At 45.4% G+C, this 26,812-nt stretch overlaps 2 protein-coding genes across 3 annotated transcripts in view; one reads left to right on the plus strand and one right to left on the minus strand.

Annotated features, from left to right (window-relative positions):
• The first annotated feature begins 4,359 nt into the window (after window positions 1-4,359).
• Window positions 4,360-6,933, plus strand: CTSL (cathepsin L). The gene is given in 10 exon segments (XM_054583301.1): window positions 4,360-4,465; window positions 4,765-4,910; window positions 5,005-5,151; window positions 5,339-5,466; window positions 5,468-5,524; window positions 5,526-5,550; window positions 5,987-6,053; window positions 6,056-6,148; window positions 6,786-6,830; window positions 6,833-6,933. Coding segments are annotated over 10 exon segments (915 nt in total).
• A 4,783-nt stretch (window positions 6,934-11,716) lies between these two features.
• Window positions 11,717-26,812, minus strand: part of DAPK1 (death associated protein kinase 1) — a 178,058-nt gene continuing 162,962 nt past the window's right edge. For both annotated transcript variants that reach the window (XM_054582936.1, XM_054582934.1), the window contains exons 21-26: window positions 25,708-25,896; window positions 24,107-24,304; window positions 22,891-23,029; window positions 21,417-21,537; window positions 18,934-19,122; window positions 11,717-13,278 (exon numbers count right to left, since the gene is read on the minus strand). In XM_054582936.1, the coding sequence (XP_054438911.1) occupies window positions 12,046-13,278; window positions 18,934-19,122; window positions 21,417-21,537; window positions 22,891-23,029; window positions 24,107-24,304; window positions 25,708-25,896 (2,069 nt within the window). In that variant the 3' untranslated portion in view covers window positions 11,717-12,045. The remainder of the gene's footprint in view (window positions 13,279-18,933; window positions 19,123-21,416; window positions 21,538-22,890; window positions 23,030-24,106; window positions 24,305-25,707; window positions 25,897-26,812) is intronic.

A 26,812-nucleotide genomic window follows, 5' to 3' on the forward strand; every position in this document is an offset into this window, starting at 1 on the left:
ACAGGACTCTTCTGAGGAACTAGAGAGAGTTTTATTTTGAATGATTTGCAAATCAGATCTGTGGGTGAAAAGGGGCCACATAACGAAGCCTGGCAAGCTCAGGGGAGACCAGCATGGCAGCCTTACAACCTAGGACACCTGAAGTAACCACACAGGGTGGTCTGAAATTAAAACGCTCTTACTGAAAGCAGTTCATGGGTGTTTGTGTCCTAGGCTAGAGTCTTCCCTGACAAAAGTCAATCTTTACCTTAACTGACCCTGCCTATTGTCTCTCTGCCTCTATGATAACATACCTTTGGAGTGGCAAATTTCCTTTTTCCAGATCCCTCAAAGCACACGCTCCACACCAGGGGGAGACCACAAATCTCCTCATTGTTATTGTTATCGTGTTAATTGTTGACAGTAACTATCTTCTACCCACCTATGTAAAAGATGTGTCTGTTATTTTACTTTTTATCCAACCTGAGGCTTCTCGCACTTTGCTCTCCTCCACCTCCCTCATCTATCACCAGTGGGTTTCCTGTAACCCACTTTTGTCTTCTTGATTCTAATATATAAAATAAGGTGCAGAACTGCCATTTTTCCAGAGCCTTTTCTCAATGCATTGAGGTTTTGCTTCCAGGCAGTGTCGTCAGTTTGGCTCACATAAACTCATAATTCTTACAGGTTTGAACGTTTCTTACATTGACAGAACATAGCCTTCAGCATAAACCAAAGACACGCTTTAAGGTGCAAAGAATAAGGCAAGTGTTTTAAAAGGGAGAGTCAACGGGATGGGTTGCTAGGTAAACAAGTCCATAAACTTGTGTCATTCATTTTCTGATTGGCGGGGCAGCGGGACTCCGCGAGGTCTGCTGACTCAGCAGTGTCAGCAAGTGGGCTTGTGAAATGAGCACGATGGGCAGTTTCACTTGGCTCATGGTCAGCAGATAGAGCTCCGGGAGATGGTCAACAGCAGGAGTCAGTCATAAGACATGGCAAATGGGGGAGGGGTCCCAAGGCAGGGACCAATGCCTCAGTTTCCCTTGGAGTCCATGAAATAACTGGTAAAACGAGTCTTGTGGTGAAATGGACAATGCAGGGAATGCAGCTGGTCAGGCGGACAGAGTTCATGTCTAAACCGAAAAATGGCCTAGTTACTCAAGCAAGGTCAGAGACAGACTGCAAAAGGACCTAGCTGTTAGGTCGCAAAATTATATTAGAATCCTCAGGTGGTTTATTGTAGAATCTGTGATACAACCACAGATCTTGTTATCTCTGTGGCCCCTGCCAGTGCTGACGTGATATTTTCACCTGAAATGAAAAGCTGCCCTCAAGCAAATGGCTGCTTGTACAACAAGGTCAGTGAACTCTGATTCTTGCCTTTACAACTGGTATCATTTGAATTTAAAAATCAAACAAACCGTCAGCATTTCCTTAACTGTCCTGTGGAGCACAGGTGCTGTGAGGTGCTCTAACAAAAGTGTTCCTTCATCAGATAAGTTTCTATTTGTATGCTGCCACCTCTCCCTGGGTGATGGACAGCATGCACTGTCATTGTATGTCATTGTGCCAGTTCTGCGGTAACGAGACCCATTTCACCCAGCGGTTCCCAAATACACTGACGGTGGAACCCTCTTATTCATGGGACAGTGTTAGCATTTTATGAAACCACAGTAGAGGTATCAGCCCTGATGCTGACTAGACAACCAGAACCAGACTGGAGCATTGATTTCAGGATTGTACTAGTCACTCTTTTATTATAGTATGTAACAAAACTATACATCTCACTTCAACAAATCTGTGTTTAATATGTAGGCCTCAGGTCATGGGATCAAATTATTAAAACTGTTAAAAAATCAGGTATAATGATATAATCCTTGTTCAGGATGGTTTCACTGCCTGAGTGAACAAAAACAAGTTGGGTATTAAATTCTGTTTGTAACCATGATGTTTAACAACTTCTTAAGAAGGCAGCTAGTGAACCTTAGTTATTATTCTCAAGAAGTTAACTCTGCGTTGCTCCTACATAGCCCTGCAGGGTACCCACACTGTCCTAACGTAATCCTGAAAAGGAAACTGTGGCAAAATAAGGTTCTTCTTTTAAGTGACTAGGAAACTCCCAATATATTTACTGTTATTCTCTAGAGCATTTGAGATCTTGCTCCCTGGCATATGCCGCCAGTTTGGCTCAAATAAACTTATAAAAATTCTCTACAGGTTTGGATGTTTCTTTTGTCAACACCAGAATAGTCAAATTTATAGAGACAAGAAGTAGAATGTGGGTTGCAGGGGGCAGGAGAGAGAGGGGAATGGAGAGTCACCGTTGGATGAGTACGGAGTGCAGGCTTTCAGTTTGGGAAGGTGACAAGTTCTGGACATGGACAGCGGTGACGGTTGCACAATGTGAATGAATTTAATGCCACTGAACTGGACATGTAAAAATGGTTAAAGTAGACCTTTCTATGTTGCATACATATTATCACAGTAAAAATTATTATACTTCTGATTGTGCTTCTGGGTTTATCAATTTAATCCTCTAGAAACTACAAGTTCTCATGAACCTTGACTCCATTTTTATCAAAAGAATTCAAACTACACTTAGAAAAAGATGATGTGGGAAGGAACATGAGGTAATGGTATTTTTTTCCCCCTGAATGGTATGTTCAACAATGATTCTTTTTATGTCATGAAAAAGAAAACCATACAAGCTTTCTGGGGAATTTTTAATTATGTACATTAATATTTAATATATTTTCTCCATTTAAAACGTTTTCACAAGCTGTCACTTAAATCCTGACATTAAATGTAAATTAAAGTAAAAATCATTGAAGTAAAAGTCATTAAAGGAAAATTTTTAAATGAAATATCAAGAAAAGTACGTTAAGGAAGACAATAAGCCACAAGCTAGAGTAGGGAGGTAAAAGCAGTTTCTACTTTCTGCCTTTCCTCCTCCTTTCATTAAACCAAATTCTTCTGTCAGTTTGAACAAGGCTTGAGAAGGAAGAAGGATCCTGGTTTGGGAAGGCAGGAAAAGATTATTACAAAAGGCCGTGCCTGCAGTGATCCGTGTGACTCGGTAGGTTGGGTGTCCTGTGGAAAGGTGGAAGTCGCTGGTTCCATTCTCGGTCAGGGCACAGGCCTGGGTTGCAGGCCAGGCCCCTGCTTGGATGTAAGTGGGAAAAGCAACCAACGGATGGATATTCCTCCCTCTTTTTTCTTCCCTTCCCCTCTCTCTAAAAATAAATAAATAAAATATATTTTTATAAAAGACCCAAAATGCTATGCTTTCACTGGAGAACCCACCTACTCCCTCTCTCCCTCCTCTTTCCTTCCAAGGATTTAGGCCAGTGTTTTGGGTATTGCCATTCCATTTCAGGTTCTTCCAAAACCTAGCCTCACCCATCCTGAAACAAGATAAGCCATCTGCCCCTGGGCTCTGCATTCTTCCATCCCGGCAGACCTGTCATGTAAACAGAAACCACTCGGCCAGCTTACACTGTGCTCAGCCCTCGGGGAGATTTTAACCAAAAACTCTGGGACTAAAGGACAGGCAAGGTTAAGGTGAAAATCCACTTGGAGCTGATCTGGATTCCAGAGAAACGCCGCACTCCTCAGCGTTGTCCCCGGGTCATAAGCGGGCCTCCGCCCACCCCTACCCCCTCATCTAAGGCTGGGACCAAATTGCAGGGAGTCTAGTCAGGCTCCTGGAACCCCAGCGCTCGAAGGCCCCGCCAATAGGTCGGATCAGCCAATCGCGGCGCTGGCAGTCCATGTGGGGGCGGGGCCAGAAAGGCCGAACTCCCCGGGCCTTAAATTCCTGAAATTCCCGGGACTTCGGCGTCACAGCCCAGCCTCAAAAACCCCTGGACCTGCCTGTGCTGACTCCGCCCGCCGCAGGTGAGCGCCCGGGGAACCAGCCTTGCGGATGGAGGGTGCGAGGGTTTCAAGGAGGCACGGTCCCTGGTCCCTGGCCTGGCGGACAGGGCGGTCTGACTTCCGCCCTCTGGGCTGCGGGGCGACCCCTCCCTGCCCTCCTGGGAGCGGTGGCAGGTGCGGGGGGCGGGGAGTAGGCGGCTCTCCCCAGGCCCGACCCAGTCTGCTTGCCGTGTAGTCCGGTCCCAGAGGTGCTACATGCTTCAGTAGAGGCTGGCCCTGTCCCGATTGCAGGAATGCGGTTTCTGTCTGGGCTGTTTTTCTCTACCCACATGTGTAGCTTCCCTCTACAGTCTTTGTGTAAATATTTGGGAGAATAAATTCATGGTTTTTACTCCACGACGGTGGCTGTAACAAACATCTCAAGAAAATAGGATGGCTTTTTAGAAGGATTGGTTTAATCAGATACTACTCATTTCTTTTCCCTTTCTAGGTTTTTGAAACATGTATCTTTCACTCGTCCTGACTGCCTTTTACTTAGGAATAACTTCAGCTGCTCTAAAATTTAATGGAAGTTTAGATGCACAATGGAACCAGTGAAAGGCCTCGCGCATGTAACTGTATGTATGGTTTGGTTGGTAACATCTGAAACTGCCCAGAGGGACCCCCTCAGAGAATGGTCTAGGCTCTTGAGAGTTGATAGCAGAAAGTAGCTTCTAGGGGCCAGCTCTTCCCAAGGCAATAACTTCATGACGCCCATTACTGAGCACAATTTGGGCAAACATCCCTGCTGCGTGAGTGCTGGAGAACAGCTCCCTGAAGTATAAATCATTTCCTGGCGATGATTTCTCTTCCCTCCTGTCTGCAAATCCACTTGGGAAGGTGATTTGGTTTTACATAGAAATAAAGAGGATAGGTTATATGTTTGCTTCAGAATGAAGAAGGATAGAGGATTGTGGGAGAAGACTATGAAAATGATTGACCTGCACAACCAGGAATACAACCGAGGGAAACAGAGCCTCACCATGACAATGGATGCCTTTGGTGACATGTGAGTGTGGCTCGGGAGGCTTCTCTGTGCTTCCTCTCCTCAGTGCTACACCCAAGTCGTCTTTTGCTTGTCAACATTCTCTTTCCTTTTCCTTGAAGACCAATGAAGAATTCAGGCAGGTGATGAATGACTTTCAAAACCAGAAGCACAAGTAAAGGAAAGTGTTCCAGGAACCTCTCCCGGCTGAAATCCCCCCAACTGTGGATTGGAGAGAAGCAGGCTATATAACTCCTGCCAAGGATCAGGTATGACAATATTCAGCAGGTCTCTCTCGAAGAGTAAAGCCATAAAGGAGCTGGTGTCATTGCTGTGGTAGACAGTAGAGCAATGTGCAGTTTGCTAATGTTTAAGAGTTTTCAGATTTATCAGCAAAGTTGTCAAAGTCTTGCTTTTTTTCTTTTTTTTGTAGACGGAGAGCTTTTAAATTTTAAGTGTCACTGTGGTTCTTGCTGGGCTTTTAGTGCAACTGGTGCCTTTGAGAGACAGATGTTCTGGAAAACCGGCAGACTTAATTCACTGAGTGAGCAGAACCTTGTGGACTGCTCTCAGCCTCAAGGCAATAGGTGGCCTAATGGATAATGCATTCCAGTGTGTTAAGTCCAATGGAGGCCTGGACTCAGGAATCCTACCCATATCGTCCAAAGGTAAACAAAGTTCCGTATCTTATATCATTCCTTTGAAAGTTGAACACCTTTGAGAGAACAGATACCATATTTAGAATTCAAATTGTAGATCATAGAACCTGTAGATGCAAACTGTCAGAACTTTCATTAAAATATATTGGCCTCGAACAGTTCTCTGTTTAGATGGTTATTGTATAGCAGTTCTTACTAATATGTTACACAGAGATATGCATACCATTCTATATATAGTACACTGTTCTCCAGAGTGAAACATTTATTATGGACAGGTAGACCGAGAGTGTCTCGTTGAATAGAACCAGCTCGTTTTCAATTTCAGGACAACAAATAGCATTTCACAAACTTAACTTGGAAAACATTAAGCTGCAAACTGTCTTAAACTCATGTTCACCAGGAGGTCAATGGTAGTAAGCAAACATCTTTCCTTTCCCTTTACAAGGTTGGATCCTGCAAATACAAGTCTGAGTATTCTGTTGCCAATGACACTGGCTTCACGGACATCCATCAGCAGAGGGGTCCCCTACGAAGGCAGCGGTAACTGTGGGGCCCATCTCTGTTGCTATAGATGCAAACCATTTTAGCTTCTATTTCTGTAAAGAAGGTAAGCATTGTCTATGTAGAAATTCAGGCAGAGGAATTGGAAAACCACCATGACACGCAGCAAGGCTGACTTTTTGGTTTGAATAGTTTGTGGGTGTGTGGATTTAACATTGTTCATTGTGCACACATAATATTTTTCCCTGATGTTTCCATTTGACATTACTTGAACCATAGCTCCATGATTTTAAGCACTTCATAAATATATTTAAATGGCTACATAATTCAATTGGTTTAGCTTAATATGTTTTTTCCAATTGTTAGACCTTTCCATTTTTCCAAAGAATTTCTCTATTGTAATTAAAACTGTAAAGACCCTTTGGCTCAAGTAGTTTTGTGTACTGCGCTATTGCCTTAGACTGACATTCTAAAAGCAGAATGACAAGGCTTCCGGAAGTGTCTTTATGCCTCTCAACACATTGTTTACAGAAGAGATTGTGTCGGTTCGTATTTTTGCTAGTATGAGATGAGGGCCTAAATCCCTAATCTAGATTTAAAAAAGATCTTATTTTCAAATATTTCTCAGTTTTATATCATTTAACTGAATTTTGAGGTGCCTCCCTAACTGTGGTTGACATGCTGGGTTACTGTCACACATCACTTGGAGGTCCTCAACCCAACATGGGATTTTACTTTCCCAGGTGTTTATTATGACCTACACGGCAGCAGCGGAAACCTAGGCTGTGGCATTTGGTGGGTGGCTATGGCTCTGAAGGAGCAGAATCGAGTAACAATAAATATTGGCTTGTTAGAAACAGGTATAAACTGCTGAAAAATACTTACATTTGAAATTGAAAAGGGAATCACTTTTGGAATCAGTATTTCATTGGGTATGAAGATTATGCCCCAGGAGCCTTTGAGCTAAACTGAAACGATCAAGTGGTACATGGGCTCCTCTCAAGGAAGAGATTTTATCTGTTTCTCAACCCTACACTCAGAAGTACTGTCTCCATTCATCTTTCTACTGGTCAGTTTTCCACATGTGGAAGAATCTAGGAGTAGATTTGTGATAAAATGCAGCTGAGGATGGCTGGCTTATTAGGAAATATTACCATGTGCAACAACATCCTCAGCCAGTGCTTAGAGAGACGGGGGTCACAGGGGTCAGTGGCAGAAGATTCTCTCAACCAAACGAGCCACCCCCGCCGCAATCAGCGCGCACACAGCGGCCTCATGGGGAGGCTGCTCCTCTTGTTCTCTCGGCTCCCTTGGTTCAGAGCTGCCTTCTTGGGCCGAACCCTCAAATGTCCATGTCAAGGTCCCTCCTCAGCGAGGGCCGGGCTTCTTCGAAAGGACTGCTGGGAGGTAGACACTGCTCTTCCTTACAGCCCACGGGCCTCAGTTCTTCAGCATCTCCCTGGTGTCCTGTCATCTCGGAGGATGCTGGGTTCCCACCAGCATGGGGAAAATCTCCAAACCGTGTTCCCTTCCCCTGGGAGCTGACGTCCCCGCTCTCTCAGGAAGCACAGCTCTGGTGTCTGTGGTCCCGCGACTGAAACAAAGTCCACTCTGGGACTTGCAAGACTCAAGAAAGTAACAAATGCAGGGCAGATATGAGATGTCTGAAAACCTGCAGAGAATGATCTCAATAGACTGAGAAAAATGCTTCCTATGATAGTTTTTCTTATGTGTTTGAATTAGGAAGGGAACTTAAGGAAGATTAAAGTAGGAGAAAGCAAGGTGGGGATTGGAATACGGGATGGTTAACAAAATCCTTTAAGAAAGAGGTCACTCTGGCATTTCAAAGTGTGTTAACCTAGTCGTGCAAGAACAATGGACAGGGCTGCCTTAAAAACCTTGTACTAAAGAAGTCAGAGGCCTGGGGTGTGATTACTCACCATGACCTGTCCATTTAGGAATTTATGCTAGTTCACCCTGTGAGGTTACTTTCTGTAGAACCCCTTTTTTGTCCACAGACCCATGTGTTCTCTGAACATTGATGGGACAAATGTAGTTATATCATTTCAGGAAATCCTGTAGTTGTAATTGTAAGCCCCTTTCTCCAAGACCGCCAGAATTCCCAGAGTTCTGATTCATCTATGAAGGTGTGGAATTCAGATTGTGTAACCAATCAGAACTCCCAGAAATGCCCTCCAGCGCACGCCATAGAGGCTCTGGGTCCCTGGGGTGCTGTTATCCACACGGGAACCTCAGGTACCCAGGGCAGCCCAAGGTGGGACTCTGAACCAAGGGGCAGCCACAGCCCAGAGAGGATGAGAAACATGTTAGCCAAGCACATCTCACAGCAACTATAAGAAAAAGGGTCCCCTGAAAGGCTTTTATTTCTGGCCCCTAAGAACTTACACTTTTTGCTTCTCCTGTGGCTGTTAAGGGGAGAAACCTGGTTCTTGCTGAAGCGGTAATGAATTACAAATCAGCAAGTCTATCAGCATGCACACAGGGTTATTAGTGATACATTCTAACGGAAGAGAACGGGCCTTGCCAAGGTACAGGGAAAGGCAAGAGCAGGGGTGGCAAAAGCAAGGGTGGCCAGAGGCCCAGTTGGCCAGAGGCATCAGGTCTTTTGTCCTGAGGGTTTACACGGTTGGCGGGATGGAGGTGAGGGAGTTACATATTGATTGGCCGGTAAAGCTGGTGCCAGCTAACCCCGGGGAGATGTGACTACCCAAACGTAGGTATGTGTGGGGGTTCTTTCCCAGATAGTGGAAATGGTACTTAGAAGTTCAAGGACTCCCCTCCTGCCTTCTAGGCCTTGGGATGTTCAGAGCACCCGGCAGTCTTAGTAAGATTGTTACAGAAGCCCAATCACAAGGACTCTCCCATCCTCCTGTACTATCAGTTTTGCTTGTGTTGTTTGGAATACCTGGCAACCTTAATGGGACCAGGCTCAAGACTGCTGGGTCAGTGGGTGAGACAAGTCTCCCTCCTCTTCTCTGTCTGGGTTTACTATCTATCCTACCCTACCTAAGTGCTAAAAGGCGTTGCCTGGCAACCAGGACGCTAGACGTGGGCCAGCAACAGCACCGCGGCCTCAGAGTTCTTATGCTATCTCCTGCCTCACGGCCTGAAGATGGGGTCTAGCATCCTCCCTCCTTCAGGAAGCTTTGCCAGTTTCAGTCTCACCAGACTCCATGGCCTCCTAAAACGCCTCCCACATGGCTTTTCCCAGGATGGGACAGTGAACTCGGTGTTCCTTAACCTCTTCTAATTTGGGTTGAAATGATTTCTAAGATGGCTTCAACAGGGCCCAGGTGGACCTATAATCTTATAAACAGGTGCCCGGCCCCGCACCTGCATCAAACAAAAGTAGGAAGACTAGTACAGTTGTTTGCAATCATTTGCCCAGCATTTTCCCTTTGCCCCTTTCTCCTGTTAATGCACCCCCTTTCATTGGGGAAAAACGGTCTTTTCCCAGCATCCCCCCAGGGTCCCTGGGGCCAGGCCAATCAGGGAACTCTGTGTCCCCCAGCCACTGTGTTTTGCAGAGGGATGGCCCAGTGAACCAAGCTGGACCAGTCAGAATCCTCTGGGGTTTCACATACAGGTCCTACCAGAAGCAAACGCCTTGCCTCTGGTGTCTAGCTGCTTGATGCTGTATCCCTGAGATGTACAGTGCCCTTGAAGAGGGAGTAGAGTTGGCTTTCAGGAGGGAGTTGACGCAAGAAAAGGAGGTTCCACACCCCAACATTCCACACTGATTTTAAATTTGTTCAGTTTCAGTTTGTCTCCTCTCTAGGTATGTCTATGTGTAGCATTTAGTTTAATTTAATCAATCTTCCTTTTTTCATTATAAAAGTAAATTGTGTTTATTGTGGGCAATTTGGGCAAAACAGAAATGAACTACATTCCTATCAACACAGAGAAAATCCTTGTTAACCATTTTAGTCTTCTTCCAACTTTTTAAAAAGATTTTATTTATTTTGAGAGAGAGGGGAAGGAAAGGAGAAAAAGAGGGAAAGGAAACATCGATGTGTGAGAGAAATATTGATCGGTTGCCTTTCCTGCATGTCCTGACTGGTGACGGAACCTGCCATCCAGGCATGTGCCCTTACTGGGACTTGAACCGGAGACCTTTTGCATTGCGGGCCTAGTCATCTTCCTTCCAATCTTTTTTCTTTGACCACTTCTTTTAAAGCAGTCATGAGATTTTACTAAATATAGGTTTTGTCACTTAGAGCTTTTGTGTCCTACAGCTACCATGCAAGTCAAAAGCAGAGTTTCTAGTTGGTCTGTATTTAAAAAAGGGCAGGAAGTTAGGTATCTTTGGCAGCAGGTTTGCTCTTGCTCCTCCAGGGCGCCATTCCCTCCACTTTTGTATAGAAACAGAAAGCTTCCTATGTCTCCCCATTGCTGAGGCTATATGACTCCACTTGTTATTTTGGCTCATCCAAAGAAAATTGAAGGAACCTCTTTTCATTACAGTGAGAACTAATGTGAAATTCATCTGGGCTTTTTTTTCTTCCCCAAACCATTCCCAGTTTTACTCATAATTAAGCACCTAAATGAACTGGGTTGTTTTTCATACCTGGGAATTTGAGTTTAATGAGTTTCTGGATTTCAGATGGGTCTGTCCCACCATGTGTAGTGTGCTACTGGTGAGGAGAGACAAAGGAGGAAAAAAAGAATTCCTTTTGAATTAAAGACCAACAAACTAATGCAACAAGCAATATAGTTTATTTATTTTTTTAAAAAAGAAAAAAAACAACAAAAGAAAAGAAAAACAAATGACTTTTTAACTACATTTTATAGATTAAGTAAAAATACTTGTATTAATATATATGTATATACATACTGCATATATATATATACATATGATATAACATTAAAATTACATGCTTCTCAGGACAGAAGAATTAGGACATGTTCCCTCATATGAATTTAAAACTATCACAATTTAAAATCACTGCAAGAAAACTTGCTTCCTTTATTTTCTTTTTTAGACTTCAAGTACAGGAAGTTATCAAACAGGATCTCTGTGGGAAACCATCTGCTATGCACAAATGACAACGGACGGCCACGAATCATGAGTCACGGGTTTTGAATTCTCATACAGATCTTCATAGCCCTACAGCTGTGTCAATCTTCTACCTGAGATGAGAGGGAATGAGAACGCGCGACGGTTTGTCATCTCCATGTGGACGTTCACATTGATGTTTAAACAAAGGCTAATGAACACATGTCTTATCGTAGCAACAACACTGGCCATGAAATCACTCTCGAGGAGGATTCCTTTCTCCCCTTTCCTTGCCAAATAAAACACAAAATTGCCGGCGGGGTGGGGGGACCCCTCAGGGTGAAGCACCTCTGGCGATGATCAGCATACAGCAAGGGACAGAGAGGGAGCGTTTCCTTCGTGACAGCTCCTGGCTGACTTGGATGATCTCAAACACACCCTCGTCTGCAAAAGGCACTCACATATTGTCTATTTATAAATCATACAGTGGGAGTCCATACATGAGGGATTTTCCTATAAATATAAAAAAGATAAGCTGAGGACATGATATATAACCAAAGAAAAGAGTTTAAGAAATGCACATTTTGGATAAATGTGCACTTTTTATTTAAAGGACAATCAATATAATAGTTAAAAATTTTTCATTGAAAAGTTAGGAGTTCCAGTAAAATTATCAGTAAGAAGCAAGGTACTAGAGGCTGACAGATGGAGTCCAGAACATGGAGAGGAGAGACATTAGCTTTTCGAATGGCCACAGGAAAGGATATGGTCAGCTCTTAAACTAGAAAGACCATTCGCTCACAATGGGATGTGTGAGAGGGAGGGAGGGAGTAGCAGAGAAATAGGTGAGGTGGGAGGGAGGGTGTTGTCCTTCGGAACGTGGGTATAGGAAGGGATACACCCGGAATAATCTCTGATGGGAAAGATGGGCTACATCCCCCTTGCTTCTGCAGTTTGAAGACACCCTGCCCAAGCCAAAGCTGCCCTCACCTGGACACGACCGAGCTAATGGAATTATAAGATGTGCCACTGTTGCAGCTTGAGGCATAGGCCTCCTGGCCATTGCCATCGAGGTTGATTTTGAACACAGAGGACGCCTTCAGTAGGAAGTCTGCCGCATCCCGGCGCCCCAGCTCCCGCAGTTTGGACATAAGGATGCCAACTGTGCTCTCGGGATAGGAGGTCCATTCCCGGAGCAGGGCATAGACTGGGCTTGGGAGGAACTCCTTGGGAGCCCCATTATTGGTGTTGTACTTTGCCACAAGATCAGGAAGGCCCAAGTTCATGGCGAGAAGGCACCAGTCCTTCCCCATAGGATCGGGCGGGTCCAGCAGGCGACTAAGTTTCCTCCGGGTCAGGAGGTTCAGATCTGATGCATGGATGTCCATCCCCAGGCTGGCCTGTGAGTAGATGTCGTGACACCCAAAACACATGATGCTGCTGAAGCTTTCCTTGTACCCGCCCATGGTGTTAGTCAGAGAGGTCTCCTTCAGGGTCTGTGCCCGGAAGAAGTCCCGTGGCTGGTAGATCATGACAGGCTCATGGTGCTCCCTCAGCTGCTGGGGGCTCAGGTAATGCTTCACAGTCAACAGTCCTGGCAGTGTGGTGGCCATGACATTCTCGATGGTGCTGCACACCGAGTCCAGCAGGAGGCAGCACTTGATCTTTTCTGTCTCCAGCCCGCGTACCTGGACCTCGATGCCCTGGCCGTGGTTGACCAGGAGCACCAGAACCTCGGCCCCGCGATTGGCTATCTTGCAGCCGCTCACCCACAGGCGAATGTCTGCATCGCCCTCGGCGCTCTGTTGGTGGATCCACCGGCATAGGTTCACCTGGACCTTGTGAAAGATGCCACACGGGAAGGGGGTGAGGTGCTCCACGGGGACAATGCGTACACCGCCGTAGACCATCACCTCATCCTCCTCGTCTGTCCAGGAGCGGTGGAGGTTGTCTGTCTTGATCAGGGCGGGGATGTCCACCATGGTCCCACTGCTCAGGTCCCGGGCGCAGATGTCCATGGCATCTAGAATCTGCAGCAGCTCTTCCACATCACTGTCGGGCACTAGGCGCTGGACGTCCTCCACGGTATAGCGGCCCCGGTAGTGGTGCAGGGCCCGTGGGGTCTCCACGGACAGCAGCTTCCCAAGGACGTTGGTACAGAGCCAGCGGGGGTCCAGGAGCAGCACGTCCTGGACTGTTTCACTCTGCATGATGTTGATCTGCCAGAAGGGACAACGAGAGGTCACACCTAGGAACCTAAACGAACAGAGGCACCAGCTGCTCAGAGAACAAAAATGCCTGCGCAGTGACAAAATCTGAGCAGATGTAGCAAAGAATGACTCAGAGTGTCCATGTTGCTGGATCTCAAAAATCAATCACTAAGCCAAAAAACCAATTTGAGAAGGTCATAAGGGAAATTTTGAGAAGACCATGGACTCTTAAAAATGGTCAGTGTAGCCCTGGCCAGTTAGCTCAGGTGGTTGGAGTGTCATTCTGATGCACCAGGGTTAGGGTTCGATCCCCAGTCAGGGCACAGTACAGGAATCAACCAATGAATGCATGGGTGGGTGAAATGGCGGATCGATGCTTCACGCGCGCTCTCTTACTCTCTTCCCCTTTCTCTCCAAAATCAATCAAAACAAACAAAAAACTTTTTTAAAAAAAGCCCCTCTCCAGCTCAGAAGAAGCAGGTCAAAAAAATTAAAAAAAAAAAAAAAAAAGGACTCCGTGAGGTTCTACTGGAATAAAGTAAGGAAAAAAAAAAGTAGTGTAATGAAAAACAAAACAAAAAAAAAGGTGAGACGGCTAAATGGAATGACTGATTTTTGACTGGATTCTATCCCAAAATAAATACATAAATAAGTAAAAACAGCTATAAAAGAAATTATTGGCATAAGTGGCAAACATTTGAGTAAGGACTATATATTCAATAATTGTATTATATCAATATTATGTGCCCAGAATGTGATAATCATATTGAGGTTACATGGGAAAATGTCCACCCTTTAGGCAATTCAGGCTAAGTTATTTAGGGGTGAAATATAATGATGTTTGCAAAGTAAATAAGAAAATAAATAGAAGAGAGGGATAAAAGAAAATGTAGCAAAATGTAGACAATTGTTTAATTTAGGTGTACAGTATATGAGGATTTGTTGTACTGTTGTTGCTACTTCTCTAAAGGCTTGTAAGTTTTCAAAAAAGATTTAGAGTGTTATATTATATTGTACATTTTTAATATACATGCATAAAAAGTTCTGGGAAGACATGGCACCATGACAGTGATTAGCCCTGGAGAGCTGGGGAGAGGAATGAGACTAGAGGTGATGGTCAGAGAGGATCTTAGCTTTACTAGTCACATTTGTTTCTTTAAAAAGTGAACGTTGGAAAGAAAAAAAGTTGGAGATCACACGGAGGTTTATCAGTGGGGAGGGGGCAGAGGGAGAATGGGGGAAAAGGTACAGAAACAAGAAGCATAAGAGGTAGGTATAAAATAGACAGGGGGAGGTTAAGAATAGTATAGGAAATGAAAAAGCCAAAGAACTTATATGTAAGAACCATGGACATGAACTAAGGGGTGGGAGAGATTGCTGGAGGGAGGGGGTGCAGGCTGGAGGGGAATAAAGGGGAGAAAAAAAATGGGACAACTGTAATAGTATAATCAATAAAATATACTTTAAAAAATGTGACAAAAAACAGAGGCAACTTTCCCTGTTATAGAACACCTACCCTTCCTCTCTACCCTCCCTGTTCTGGGCTAGTTCTATGAATAATGGTGATTCCAGGTGGACTCTGTTCTCATCTAGAGGCTGAGAGTCTGCACCTGTTTGCACCAGGCGTACCTTTCTGCCCATAGTCTGGTTTAAATCTTTGAGATGCCTTCTGTACACAATTCTGTTTACAATTGAGCTTCAGACTGAAAATTCCTGGAGAGTAGAGACCCTCAGTCCAAGATGGTGGCATAGGAAGACCCTGAACTCATCCATCCCAAGAACACATAAAATTTATACCTACAGAGCAATTCCCCCTGAAGAAGAACTGAGGGCTGCCGGAATAGCTCCTGAACAACAAACGAGGGAGAAACCACAGAGGAACAGGTAGGAGAGACAGAGAAATGGTACTGCGAGAAACCCAACCCCAGAGCACTGACCTGCTGCAGGAAGGGACCCCTGAACGGCCTGTGCATGGAACATGGGCACATGAGAGAACAGTGGCCTAAAGGGCACCTAGACTTTGGGACGAGAATTCATTTACTAACCCATAGTTTCCCTCCACTCTGGCCGATGCTCTAGGGTTAGTAAATGAATTTTCTACAACTCTTGAACCCAGCGTGGCTTACCCCAGGGACTTCCTGTAGACCACACCTGTTCTAGGTATAGCTCCAACTGGCCTGCCAAGGGGGCCCCAGTGCAGCTTCCCCTGAGAACTCCCCTTACCTTGCACCTGCTCCGCTAAAGCTCTGGGCTCTGGCTTGGCTTGACCCCTGGACTCCTTGTGACCCAAGCCCACTCCAGCTTCAGCTCCAAGCTCAGCTACGCTTATCCCAGGACTACCCTCAGCCTAAGATGGCTTCAACTAAAACCTCCGCAGCCCCACCAAGGAAGCCACAGTAAGTGCTGCGCGCAGGACTCCACAGGGTTTCCTCCCACTCCTGTTCCAATCAGCCTGCCCAGGGGGCCTTAGTGTGACCTGCCCCAGGTTGCCTGGGCTCACGCCTGCTCCGGCTCCAGGTCCAGCTGGCCTGCCACAAACACTTGGCATACACAGTCTACAAAGGGGAAGCTCCTAATAAGGCCACTCCTTCAAGACTGGGAAATGTTGCTTTTTCACCTAATTCACAGAAACAAACACAGACAGATTGCTAAAATGAGGAGATAGAAAAATATGTTCCAAACAAAAGCCAGGACAAGAATGGAATGAAAGGGAGATAAGCAATCTACCAGATAAAGAGTTCAAAACGTTGGTTACAAGGCTGCTCAGTGAACTTGGGAGGTGAATTCAGTGAGAACTTCAACAAAGTGATAGAAAATATAAAAAAGGAAATAATCAGAAATAAAGAATACAGTGAAATGAAAAAAATATTACACTAGAGAGAATCAACAACAGACTAGTTGATGCAGAAGGATGAGTCAGCAAGCAGAAAGACAGGATAGTGCAAATCACCCAACTGGAGCAGCCAAAAGGAAAAAAAAAAGGGAGGATAGTTTAAGGGACCTCTGGGACAATGTCAAGTATACCAAATTTGAATCATATGGGTCCCAGAAGAAGAGAGACAGAAAGGGACAGAAAATCTCTTTAAAGAAATAATGGCTGATCGATTAAAAAAAAACAAACCCCACCCCCCAAAAAGATAAAGTATGGCTGAAAACTTGACACCAGAGAGTCCCAACAAGATGAACCCTAAGAGGCCCATGCCAAGACACATCATAATAAAAATGCCAAAAGTTAAAGATAAAGAGAGAATCTTAAAAGCTGCTAGTAATGCACAAATGATCTTCCACAAGACTGTCAAACAATTTTTCATCAGCAACTCTGCAGGCTAGAAGGGACTGACATGATATATTCAACGTGATAAAAGGGATAGCCTACAGTGAAGAATACTCCAGCCAGCGAAGTTAACATTTAGAACTGAAGGACAAATCAAGAGTTTCCCAGAGAAACAAAAGTTAAAGGGGTTCATCACCATTAAATTGGCATTAAAAGAAATTTAAAAGGACTTCTCTAAGAGGAAAACGGCCAAAACTACAAATAAGAAAATACAGGAAAGAAAAACAATCTCACCGATTAAGGCAAATATTTAGTAAAGGTAGTGGGTCACCTAATTAGAAAGCTAGTATAAAGTGCAAAAGAAAAAGTAGTAAGATCATGTGTAACTATAGTAATGAATTAAGGGGCACACACATATGCACACAAAAGATGTAAAAATATGTGAAAAACATAACTGGGGTGGGTGAGTAAAAAATGGAATGCTTTTAGAATGTGTTCAAACTTAAATGACCATCAACTTAAAAGAGAGCGCCCTGGGTGATGGTGTGGCTCCGGGGTTGAGCACTGGCCTGCAAACCGAAGGGTTGTTAGTTTGATTCTGGTGGGGGCACATGCCTGGATTGTGGGCCAGGTCCCTGATTGGGGGTGTGTAGGAGGCAACTGATCGATGTATCTCTAGCACTTCAATGTTTCTCTCCTTCTTTCTCCTTCCCTTCCCCTCTCTCTAAATAAATTAAAAAAAAAGACAAAAAAGAAAAGAGGAGGAGAAGAAGAAACAGAGAACTCCAAAAACAACCAAAACAATGAATAAAATATCAACAAATGCATACCTATCCAAAATTACTTTAAATGTAAATGCATTAAATGCTCTAATCAAAAGACATAGGGTGACTGAATAGATAAAAAACAAGACTCGTGCATATTCTGCCTACAAGAGATTGACTTCAGATCAAAAGACACAAAGAGACCGAAAATGAATAGATGGAAAGAGGTATTCCATACAAGTGGAAATGAGAAAAAAAAAAAGCTGGGATAGCAATATTTATATCAAACAAAATAGGCTTTAAAACAAAGACTGTGACAAGAGACAAAAATGGGCATTACGTAATAATAAATGGATCAATCCAGTAAGAGGATGTAACACTTGTAAACATCTATGCACTAAACATAGGAGAGCCTAAATACATAAAACAAATATGAACAGCCATAAAGGGAGAGATCAGTAGTGTTACAATAATAGCAGGGGAACTGTAACAACCCACTTATATCAATGGAGAAACCCAATCCAGAAAGAAAATCAATAAAGAGTGGTCTTAAATGATGCATTAGATCATATAGATTAACAGATATTTACAGAACATTCCACTCAAAATCAGTTGAATACACATTCTTTTCAAGTGCACATGGAACATTTTCCAGGATAGACCACAGGTTGGGTCACAAAACAAGTCTTGGTAAACTTAAGACTGAAATCACATCAAGCATATTTTCTGATTACAATTGTATGAAACTAAAAATCAATTACAAGAAGAAAACTAGAATAAAATACAAACATGTGGAGGAGAGACAACATACTATACTAGACAATCAATGGGTTAATGAAGAAACCAAAGAGGAAATAAAAAATGTATTGAAACAAATGAAAATGGAAACAACAATCTAAAATCTGGGACACAGCAAAAGTAGTTCTAAGAGGGAAATTCATAGTGATATAAGCCTACCTCCAGAAACAAAAAAAATCTCAAATAAACAATCTGAACTTACACCTAAAGAAACTAGAAACAAATAAACAAACGAAGCCCAAAGTGGGTAGAAGGCAGGAAATAATAAAGATCAGAGCAGAAGTAATGAAATAGAGACCAAATTTAAAAAGAAAAGATCAATGAAATGAAGAGCTGGTTCTTTGAACAGATAAACGGAATAAACCTTTTAGCCATATTCATCAAGAAAAGCAAGAGAAAGAGCAAAAACAAAAGAAAGAGCTCAAATAAATAAAATCAGAAAGAAAAGAGACAACTTGCACAACAGAAATAAAAAGGATTGTAAGAGAACAGTATGAGCAATTATACACCAACCAATTTGACAACCAGAAGAAATGGATACATTTCTAGAAACATAATCTTCCAAGATTGAATTTTGTTTCTAGTATTCAGTCTGTTCAGATTTTCTGCTTCTTGATTCAATCAATAATCTAAAAAGCTCCCAACAATAAAGCCTACCAAGTGAATTCTTCACAGGTGAATTCTACCAAGGATTCAAAGAAAAATGAATACCTATCCTTCTTATACTAATCCATAAAGTTGAAGAGGGAAAGCTCCCAAACTCATTCTGTGAGGCCAGCGCCACCCTGGTGTCCCCCGGACCCCAGCCTGGGCTCGCACGGCCCTTACCTCGCCGGCGCTGTGTAGCTGCTGGGCTATGCACCTGAGGTCCTCCTCACTGGCCAGGGGGTTCAGCTGGTCCTGCACGTCATACACAAACTGCTGCAACGACATTAGCTGGTTGGGCCCGTTGAGCTTCCTCCAGGAAGGCAGCGTGGAGATGATTTTCTCACACAGGTGAGTCATCGGAGGGCAGACCTAGAACATGCAGGACGGGACAGGTCAATTTAGAGCTGCGGGGACTCAGGGGGAGACCGGACTTTCATAGGGACTGTTGCTGAAATATCACTCCCATTTAGATGAATTCTTGGTAATTGGCGTAAAATGGGTTTTTAATCTTTTAACTTGGTTAAGAAAATTAGTCTCCATTACAGACTCATTGACTCAACCACGGGGTCCTAATTAAAAACCACACTGCACTGCATCATTCATGAGGCAGTCCACTCGTGGACCACAGCTTTTAGGTCAGCAAAATTCCACTCCCTATTCAAAAGACAAGCAGCAACAAAAATAAACGAAATTCCCAGGATAAGGGCTGTTCCGTCTGCCTGACCTAGGAGTCCAGGGTGTGTGTGAAGCAGACCTCATGGCACATCCCAGGTCCGGGAAGCCCTGCAGCCTGGTGAGCACAGGCGCTATTCCCACCTGGCGGGGAGGCACGGGACCCCTTTCACCAACCACTGTTCCCGACGTTGCCCAGTGGCTTCTGTGACCAGGTTCCTCCGAGGCCCGGCCAGACTACTCCCCACCTGCTGGCTGTGCCTTGGTGGGGCCCTATCAGAAAGCTGGGGCGGGGCTTCGTGTGAGGGGAGGAGTCTGGAAAATTGCAAAAGCGTGTGTGACGGTGGAGCCCGGTGCTGGGAGAGCGTCAAGTCCCATCAGGGAAGCAGTGAGCTCCCAGGGCAGGAGGCCACAGTCTGGCTGGTGTGGCAGAGGCATGTGCGCGTTGTATACACAGCCGTGGGCAGCGGAAGCGCTCCAGGGGCGGCTTTGCCCCTTTCACACCAATCTCAGATGCTTGTTGAATATGATGGATAATAGCCTTGGATGTGTAACACCCGAGAATATAATCCCCCAGTCTATCTTGTCTTTTAACTTTGTTTATAGAATTTGTTTGCCAGAAAAGAAAAATTTAACTTTGATGTTGTCATATAGGCCTATTTTTCTTTGACAACTTCTGCGGTTTTCTATCTTCTTTTGAAAGGTTTACCAAAGCAGTCCCAAGTTATTTTAAATTCCATTCTCTCACATTTCCATTAAAGATGGTGCTTTGTTTTACATTTAAAAGCTTTAATCTGTCTAGAATTTATTTTTGGGCTATGCAGTGATTAGGTATTCAACCATATGTCTTTCTAAGCATATAGCCAGTTGTGATAGCTCCTTCATTAATTTTAAGATTAAAAACACGGTCCTCTCAATCCCATTCAGATGCTACCTGGAACTGTATTAATTTATATAATTTGGGAAAGTGAAACATTTTCTAAGATCTTGCTATCCAAGAAAACAGTCTTATTCCATTTTGTTCATCTGTTATTTTATGCCTTTCAATAAATGGTGGTTCAAGTTCCCTGGTGGTCTAGTGGTTACGATTCGGCGCTTTCAATAAATGGTGGTGACTTTCTTTATACTTTTCTGCATTTTCTAAATATTTCATAAGTTGCTTTTTTGGATTTTTTTTAAAAAATAAAGACTTTATTTATATTTTAGAGAGAGGGGAAGGGAGGGAGGAAGACAGTGAAAGAAACATCTATTGGTTGCCTCTCGCATTGGTTGCCAACTGGGAAATTGGCCCGAATTGCAGGCATGTGCCACTGCTGGGAATTGAACCAGCGACCTTTTGGTTCCTAGGCCAGCACTCAACCCACTGAGCCACATCAGCCAGGGCTGTATCATTAAATTTTTTAAAAATGTATTATGTTTATTGGGGTGACAATGGTTAATAACATTATATAAGTATCAAGTGTTCAATTCTATAACATATCATCTGTTTATTGCATTGTGTGCTCACCACTCAAAGTCTAGTCTTCTCCGTTACCATAAGTTTGACCCCGTGTACCCTCTTCATCTCCCCCAACTCCCTTGTCCTTCGGTAATGACTTCTGCTGTGTCTGATTCTGTTTGTTTGTTCATTTGCTGCTTTCTGTTTTTTTATCCTATATATAGGTGAAATCATACAGTTCTTCACAAGTCACTTTTGAACTGCTTTTGTAATTTGTCAAAAGCAATTTTACTTTTAAACAATCCACTAAAACTGTCATCATTTCCTACACTCTAAAGTGGTCCACTGTGTCCATAACACTCCCTTCGCCTCACAGCCATCTCCTTCGCTCTCTGCTCTTTCTTAGGATAAGAGCACGTCCATGCAGCTGCTTCTCAATGGGTCCCCTGAAAACTGAACCAAACCTAGAGGGCAGGACAAAGACACCCAGCTCACGGGGTTCCTGGATGGGCTGGGCAGAGGGAGGGTTCCTGCCCTTCCCAGGTATACTCACTGAAACAATCTGGCTCCGTATTTCTTGCAGGTGATTTCGAAGTACTTTCATGTCCTTAGACCCAGAAGCCCCAGCATCCAGAACAAACAGCTTATTGGAAATGTGCAGATCATTCCCAAACCTAAGGGAAGAGCGGTAGCTTCATCAGAGAGACACAGTTTCACCAGGTGTTTCCACGGCAGGGCGTGAAAGGCTGGGAGGAGGCCAGGGCGTTCTGGCGACCTTGCAGAGGTCCCCCTCCCTGCAGTGCGCTGGGCTCTGTGATGTGACACTGGGGCAGAGGCTGGAGATCCCCACGTGCTTCCAGTCATGCAGACAAGCACCTCGGGGCCCATAAAACGGCAGGGGCACGGTGTGGAAAGAGAGCAGCTGCCCCGACTCAGGCAAGGTGAGGCCTAACGTGCTCACCTTACAAGTTAAGAGAAGAGATGCTGCCGCAGTTGATAGAATAAGAATAGAGGGATGAGTATGAAAGTTACAGCTGAGATCTAAAAATATGAGTAGCGCCCTATTTTTCACAGCAGGAAGATAGTAGATTAGCATCTTCAGTTGAAGAGAATTGAAGTTATTAGCACATTTCCAGAGCTGCAGGTTTAAACTTTCTGTTGATAGACACCAAGTAGGATTGGAGGGTGGGGCAAATGTAGGTTTACAGTTGTGAGTTCACGAAATGAGTTTTTCTTATTATTTATTAATTATTGTATTATTTTTCATATGAACAACTGTAAACGTACATTTGCCCCACCCTCGATGTACTTTTTACAGGGTGACTGTGTCCACATCCATATTTATAAGTGAAACACAAGTTTTGCAGAGCTACTTCATGTGAAATGCACCCTGATATTCTCCACTGTATCCCGGTCCTCTCCACCCACTTCACAGAGTTGGTCAGGACCCTCTAAATGAATTTCATAACCCAGTATTTTGAGAAAAGTTGATTAGTCGTACCAGGATAATCATGAAAAAAACCCCGAAAGCTAAAATAACAAAAAGAACTATGCATCTAATGTATCCCATGGTGACCGCAGTTGCTAATGCTGCATTTTACTCCCTGAGAGGAGAATTTCAGTATTCTCACGAGAGAAAGAAATAAATGTGAATGATGGGTGTTTTAATTACCCAGATGGTGCGAATCCTTTCACGTGGTAACACATATCAAATCACCACAATGTATATTTTAAATATCTTACGATTGTATTTGTCAATGATACCACAATAAACTGAAAACAAAACAAAACAAAACATAAAGCAACTAAAAGAAGTTATCTCTAGGCAGTGGTACCAGGAGGTGGTGAGAAAAGTTAGAAGACTGTTTCTTTTTATCCTGTGCTATTTACTTCTGTTTGATTTGTTATCATGTATATTCATTGCTTTGATAGACCAATGAAAAGAGGCCTTTCATTTCTCTAAGTCCTTTCTGTAGTTCACAGGACTTGGGGGTGTTACCCCTGAAGACCCAGCGGCCGCCCCTCACCTGTTTCTGATCTCCTTCAACAATGTCGTGTCTTTGTCATATCCAAACTCGCCTCCAGCCGGACGGGGAACGTTCATGATGTCGGCGTGGGTGGCCACCAGCACGACTCGGAGCGGGTTCTTCAGCTTGCCGCCGAAGGCTGGGAGCAGAGAGAGGACTGGGGGTTCAGGGGTCCTCTTTCCTGGTCACCTTCCTCCCCAGGGGAGGTGGGCTGAGCTGGCCTCAGGCCCGGCTACCTGTCCAGGTGGATGCGCAACCTGCCTGAAGACTCGCGGCCCAGCGCAGGCTGCGCACCACGACCCCTGGGCCCCAGGCCCTGCCAATAACAGAATGAGCCCGTTTTCTGGGTCTCGGGAAAAGCTGTTCAGAAATGGATGGAACTGACCGCAGGACACAAGGCAGCTTCTCAAATCTACCTCCAAATGGGCCCCGCTTGCAGGGTGTGGGGAGATCCGACCTCTGACTAGGGGCTGGCCCTTTACGAGCCTAAAGAAAGCCCTCTGAATGCAGCGACACCACAGAAATGACTCCAAAGGGAAACTCCTGCAATTCACACAGACAACCTCTCGCTTCTGGGAGTGTTTAAGATGAGACCGTTAAAAAAAAAGGAGAGAAAGGAGAGAGAGAAAGCGAGATAAAGTGATGGTACCCTGTGGGGGATTAAGCTCCATTTATTTAATTACGTACATGCTTTTCAAAGAAAAAATCGACTGCTGAGTTTTGTGTTTCACAAGAGAAGGCTGCTGCTTTTGTTGTAGGAAAAGAACAACGCTATTTTCTCCTCTAGGATAAAGTTAAGACAATGCATTTAGTCAATATGGTCCTTTTTCTTCCCCGGAATGAGGAGAGCTCATTCTGCTTAAGAATTATGTACCCGAGAGGGAAAGGTACAGTAGCTATCAAAGGAAGTGTCCCACTTTGCACCCGACAAAAGTGACCACAGCTCTAAAATATAGGAAGAAAGTGAGAAATGGCCCTCAAGGAGTAGTAGCTCAGAATCAGGTCTTCCTGGCGAAACATGTGATCATGAAACAACTCCCTGTAGAACAAAAACAACAGCTGAGCCGCAGGGAACTTCCAGAGTGGAAATCTCCCCGTAGGAGGGAGGAACGCAGGTGTCCACAGCTGTCGGCCACAGGCTGTAGGGGCCCAGCCTGGCGGGGGTGGGCAGGCCAGTGGGAAGGATGCTCACTCCCCCAGGGGTGCCTCAGCTTACCTATGGGCTCTTCAACTGGCACCAGAGACTTCAGGAAACTGAGCCAGAAAATCACTTGATTCAGCTGGATCTCATAGGGCTCTTCTAGACTAAAAACGATGACATGGATTGATGTGGGGTCATTTGCAGCAAAATAGTCATAAGAGCAGAAGTACACAGGATTTCCAGAGAACTCCCACACACTGAACTCGCCAACTCCTACAGAGAAAAATGAAGCTTACTATTGTGAAATGCCACCCCCAAATTTCATTCACAGTTTTCCTTAGCACTTTAGAGGTTACCAGTAGGGATGGTGTCATCCAGAGCATTTATCCGTTTCTCCGCACCTACGTAAGCATAGGGCTATCTTTGTAATATCTTTATGATGAATGCCTGGGCCATTGTGGAAGGTCCCCAGGGCTAGTCTAGAGCCTCCTCCTGGAGCACAGGCTCTCCTGGGGCTCACGACCCTCAACGTCTGGCAGCTAAGACCTTCGAGTGAAAAGTTCTGTAACACAGACAGAGGCTCTCTCAGCACTGGGAGAACTGGCAGCCGGGCTCGGGATGGGGAGGAGGCCTGTGGGGGACAAGGGGCAGACATGGCGGGTGCTGAGGACACGTTTCTCCTTTCTTTATGCCACAGGGCCAGCTTGCTTGGAGAATGTTCAACTTTTAAAAGACAGCAAAATGTGCATGACCCTTAATTCTGTTCTACTGGGGCTTATGGTTCGGGGTTCTTGGACCAGCAGCAGCAGCATCACCTAGGAACCCCCAGGCCTGCTGAACCAGAAGCTCTGGGGGAGGGGGGGTAGTCTGTTGCCAGGCGTCCTCCGGGGATTTGGTGCAAGGTGGGGTTTAAGAACCTCCGCTTCAGGTCACACACATGGAGTAGCCTTCATGAAGATGCCCCCACCTGCCTCCCTTTGCCAGAGGCTGTACCAAGCCTTTTAAAAATATCAGCTCATAAAATCCTTATGGATGAGGGAACTGAGTCTTGGAGGAATTGCTTTTTCTTTTTCTAAACTGAGTCTCAAGAAGGCAGGGCCTTGTTGTTCAAGTGACGTGGGCCCAGCTGGGGGCCGGGAGCCCCGAGGCTGCTGCCAGGAAGATGCAGTGGTTACCGGAGGAAGTAAACCATCCCTGGAAACATTTAAAGCTTCACCCGCTTGCAAATGTTTGAGAGCAAAGAACACACTTGAAATTTGGCCTATCAAAAAAAATTGCCTATGTCTATATCAATGCATTAGCCATGAGGGTAAATGTATTTAAAAATAACTCTTCTTCTATACCGGGTGAATCAAACTGCTAGAGGGATTGTATCTTAGGAGATTTCCCATCCAAGTGGATGTTTAGCTCTACTTTAAAAAAATGTTACTAATTTACTCAATAGTAAAGCGATTCATTAAGCACCTACTGTGCGCCCGGTGCTCTGCTAGCTGCGGAGGACATCAGCCAGCCCTGCGTCAGCCCTGGGTCACTGCCAACGTCACTGCACTGGCTCCTCCTCCGTCCGCGGTGGGGCTGTGATGCTGCCCACCGGGTCAGGCTCCCTCAGCGGGATCCCCTAAAGCCCTGGCAAGGGAATGCTGAAGTCCTTCCCCTTGGCGGTGGGCGGGACCTACCATTCAAGTAGGCGTTCTGGATGTCGATGGCCTTAGTGGACTGGTCATCAGCGGAGCAGTGCGGGTGGTGGGACGGAGCCACGAACACCTCCAGCATCCCCTTGGTGAGGCCCGGCTCGAACATCATGCTGCGGCTCCTCACGCTCACATTCTCGCAGCCCGGGTACAGGTTGTTGATGCTCACGGAGACTGCGGGCAGAGAGGAAGCCGGTGAGACAGCACAGGGCAGCGCGCATGCTTGCTCTCGCTCCCGGCCGTTGCTCCTCCATTGCCCTTTCCCGGGACACTCCCTGTCCCCACCCCACTCCTGCTTCCGTCCCTTGGGTGTGCTGCGGAGCAACCCCTCCCAGAAACGTTGGGCTGATTCTTCCTGTGTGCACCACCTCCCGAGTCCCGAGAGGCTGACCCCAGGGACTAGTCTCCCAGGCTTGACGGCCATTTGCTGCTGGTTCCGGTTGGCCAATGGGAGGCACTGGAGAGGCTGGGAGGAGAGAAAGGCTGCCTCCTGTTGGTGGCTCAGCCTTTGGCCTCCAGCGTTTTCCCGGGATAACACAAAGGGCCAGCTTTCTCATGGCAAACAAGCTTCGGGCTGTCTGAGTGATGTAAAGGCAGGTACCTCTCCCAGAAAAGGAGACAGGCCTGACCATTCTAACGCGGTCATGGGTGTCCAGAGCGCTGGTCTGGGAGATGGCAGAGCATGGCCCCCAGACACTAACCAGCAGAGCCACTCAGAAGTGACAATGCTGTTGTGTTCGGAAACAGGCTTCCTTCCCTGGAGGCCACAGCCACCCAGTGTAGCCTGCCCCTTCCCCAACCCCGTCTCCTCCAGCTGGCCCTCATGCCATCTCATACTTGTGCCACGCTCTGCTTTCCCAAAGACATCGTGAATGCTGTTTTGTAATGGCCAGGCAGTGACTGGTGAGCTGCCCGACGAGGGCTGGTGGGTGCCCGGGCCTTGCGCGTGGCTGCCTCCTGCCGGTGGCTCCCGCGGCCCAGGCCGTGCTTGCTCGGCCCTGGGCAGCAGGAGGGCCTGCTCCAGGGCCTGCAGGTGGGCTCCTGGCTATTTTCAGCCCTCAGGCAGGTCTAGATTTAACTAAAGATGACT

Source organism: Pteronotus mesoamericanus, unplaced genomic scaffold (genome assembly GCF_021234165.1).
Source record: "Pteronotus mesoamericanus isolate MK-2021 breed Mesoamerican mustached bat unplaced genomic scaffold, CSHL_Meso_final contig_73, whole genome shotgun sequence".
NCBI lineage: Eukaryota > Metazoa > Chordata > Mammalia > Chiroptera > Mormoopidae > Pteronotus > Pteronotus mesoamericanus.